Below are 2,500 nucleotides of genomic sequence, written 5' to 3' on the forward strand. Positions count from 1 at the left end.
AAATGACAAGGACAGGACATACACTTACCAGTTTGAAACATCCTGTCCAAATGATAAGGACAGGACATACACTTACCAGTTTGAAACATCCTGTCCAAATGACAAGGACAGGTCACACACTTACCAGTTTGAAACATCCTGTCCAAATGACAAGGACAGGACACACACTTACCAGTTTTCTTGTTGATGTGATCCTGCAGGTACTCATACACCCTTTGCCCCTTCAATCAAGTCACCCAGAAGAGCCAGGTGGGAACTGAAGTTTTGTTGGGGTAAGTGTTTCTCTATAGAGTGCTTCAGTGTGCATTTGACATGTGACCTTTGAACTCCGTGGAAATGGAGACTTAACTGATTCTTCCTAAACTGTAGTAATTGCACAACAGTATGAACGTAATTTTTTTTTAAGATTTGTGCCTGGTCTCTTAAGAAACAACGTCTCTTTGCATTTGGAACTGTGGGTTTTATCTTATTGTTTCGTCTTCCTCCTCGTCCTCATCATCATCATCATCATCATCAATAACAACAACAGCAAGAAGAACTTTCTCAGTAGTGACATCATAGACTCACACATCAGCTCATCAGGTCCTGTTCTGGGGCTGTCAGGTCTGCCTCTCGTTTGAGCGAACGCCTCATTTTTAATTATATTCTTTTTTTTCCCGTCGTAACTCCAGTCTCCGTTTCCCCCCCCCCCCCTTGGGTGGCGGAGGCTTTAATTATGGGATGTCGCCATGCCGTCCCGCTGTCGCTCTCTCATTAGGACGCCGCTGTCCCCCTGCCATCACACTCCTCTCAGCGTGCAATTATTTCAGCCAAATATCCCTCTCAGACGTCGAAGTTTTCTTTTTGTCCCGAAAAAAAATAAGAATGATAGGAGAAAAATAAAGGTTTTAATTTTGTGTCACGGCACTGTGGCTGTCGTCGTCCTTGACATGGCTTCCATTAGCGGTGCGTGGGGGGGGGGACGTGAAGAAAAGACGGAGCCCATTACTTTTGGATCACGAATCAGCCTGCTACAAAAACTTTTATTTGACATTAAATAAATATCAAGGATACTGTACTTTCTCTTGGTGTCGCGCATGAGTGCTTTCGAGATAACCCTTTGGCAAATATTATATTAAGAACCTGAAATCTGTTTATCAAAATAATCTCATTTTCGTCAGCAACAGGTTTTATAAATGACCCAAGGGCTTCAAGCTAACTTCCAAAACATGAAACCTTTGCTGAAGAATTCACAAGCTGTTTATCGCTTTGGTAGGGTGTCTTTAGTCCATATCCCTTAAGTCTAGAACCCTTTGCCTATAGGTTCTACTCAGCGGATATCCAGAACTAGAACTGAGCAGCATCATACCAAGCATCCCCACAGAAGAACCTTTAAATTATACTAACCTTAGAAGTTCTGAATAACAGAAAAACCGAACTTGAATGTGATCCACTAAATAACTCTAGAGCTTCTTTAATAGTGGCTTATTTAAGCTTTAAGCTTTATTGCACTTTGCAAACATTACAAAGTCCTTCAAGATACAAAACCTTCACTGTCCTCACTGAAAACAGTGTTGTCAGCCATGCCATAAACAGGCCCTTTACTGTTCATTATACTATGACTTCATTTAATTCCTTATTGTAACGTTTAATTCCTTATTTTAATTCATTACTGTTATTTGGAACGTCAAGGAACTTCTGATATTTGCACACCTATGAAATAGTTCAATTTGTTTAACCGTGTTACACTTGCATATCAATTCGCTAAGTTTGATGTGAAGTTTAAATGAACTGTTGCCTTGAGAGAGAGTTACAAACTAGTGGGCCGATGAGAGTAGCAACATGTCACATAGAGTGGAATAGCATTTAGCTTTGTTACACTACACTTGGGCTAAGGACCACACTGACACAATGCTAAGGCTTAACAGAATGCTGGGATATGGTAGTTTGGCAACAAGAGGAATGGAACTCATGACTGGGCTTTAACCATAGCAACCATCCTTGTTAGAACTAGTAACGGCAGTTTGTCCTGTAAGAAGAGATAGAAAGACTATATATAATAGTTCTACAAACCAGTTAGTTAACCGGTTAAAATATGGCAATTCTATCTGCAAAAAAAACTGCAAGTATGGCAAGCATGGTATAAGCAGAATATTGGACTTCACTGCGTTCAGGCGGAGGAAAATAATGCACCTCGAGGTGTGACGTTTACCAGCGAGAACCTACTTTATATTCTGCTCCCCGAATGCAGCGCCGTCCATTATCTCTGCAGCGCCGGATGAAGGAGCCATATCATATGTCACTTACCTCGAGTGAGTGTGTGTGTGTGTGTGTGTGTGTGTGTGTGTGTGTGTGTGTGTGTGTGTGTGTGTGTGTTCCCCGGATAAAGGAGCCATATCATATGTCACTTACCTCGAGTGAGTGTGTGTGTGTGTGTGTGTGTGTGTGTGTGTGTGTGTGTGTGTGTGTGTGTGTGTGTGTGTGTGTTCCCCGGATAAAGGAGCCATATCATATGTCTCTT

At 41.8% G+C, this 2,500-nt stretch overlaps 1 protein-coding gene across 1 annotated transcript in view; it reads left to right on the forward strand.

Moving 5' to 3' along the window:
* Window positions 1-2,500, forward strand: part of LOC308382284 (glucosidase 2 subunit beta-like) — a gene marked incomplete at both ends in the record, with an annotated part of 175,045 nt that overhangs the window by 144,745 nt on the left and 27,800 nt on the right. The window contains one exon of the mRNA XM_080859995.1: window positions 201-272. Coding sequence (XP_080716121.1) covers window positions 201-272 — 72 coding nt within the window. The remainder of the gene's footprint in view (window positions 1-200; window positions 273-2,500) is intronic.

The sequence above is a fragment of the Sprattus sprattus genome (genome assembly GCF_963457725.1).
Source record: "Sprattus sprattus genome assembly, chromosome: 21".
NCBI lineage: Eukaryota > Metazoa > Chordata > Actinopteri > Clupeiformes > Clupeidae > Sprattus > Sprattus sprattus.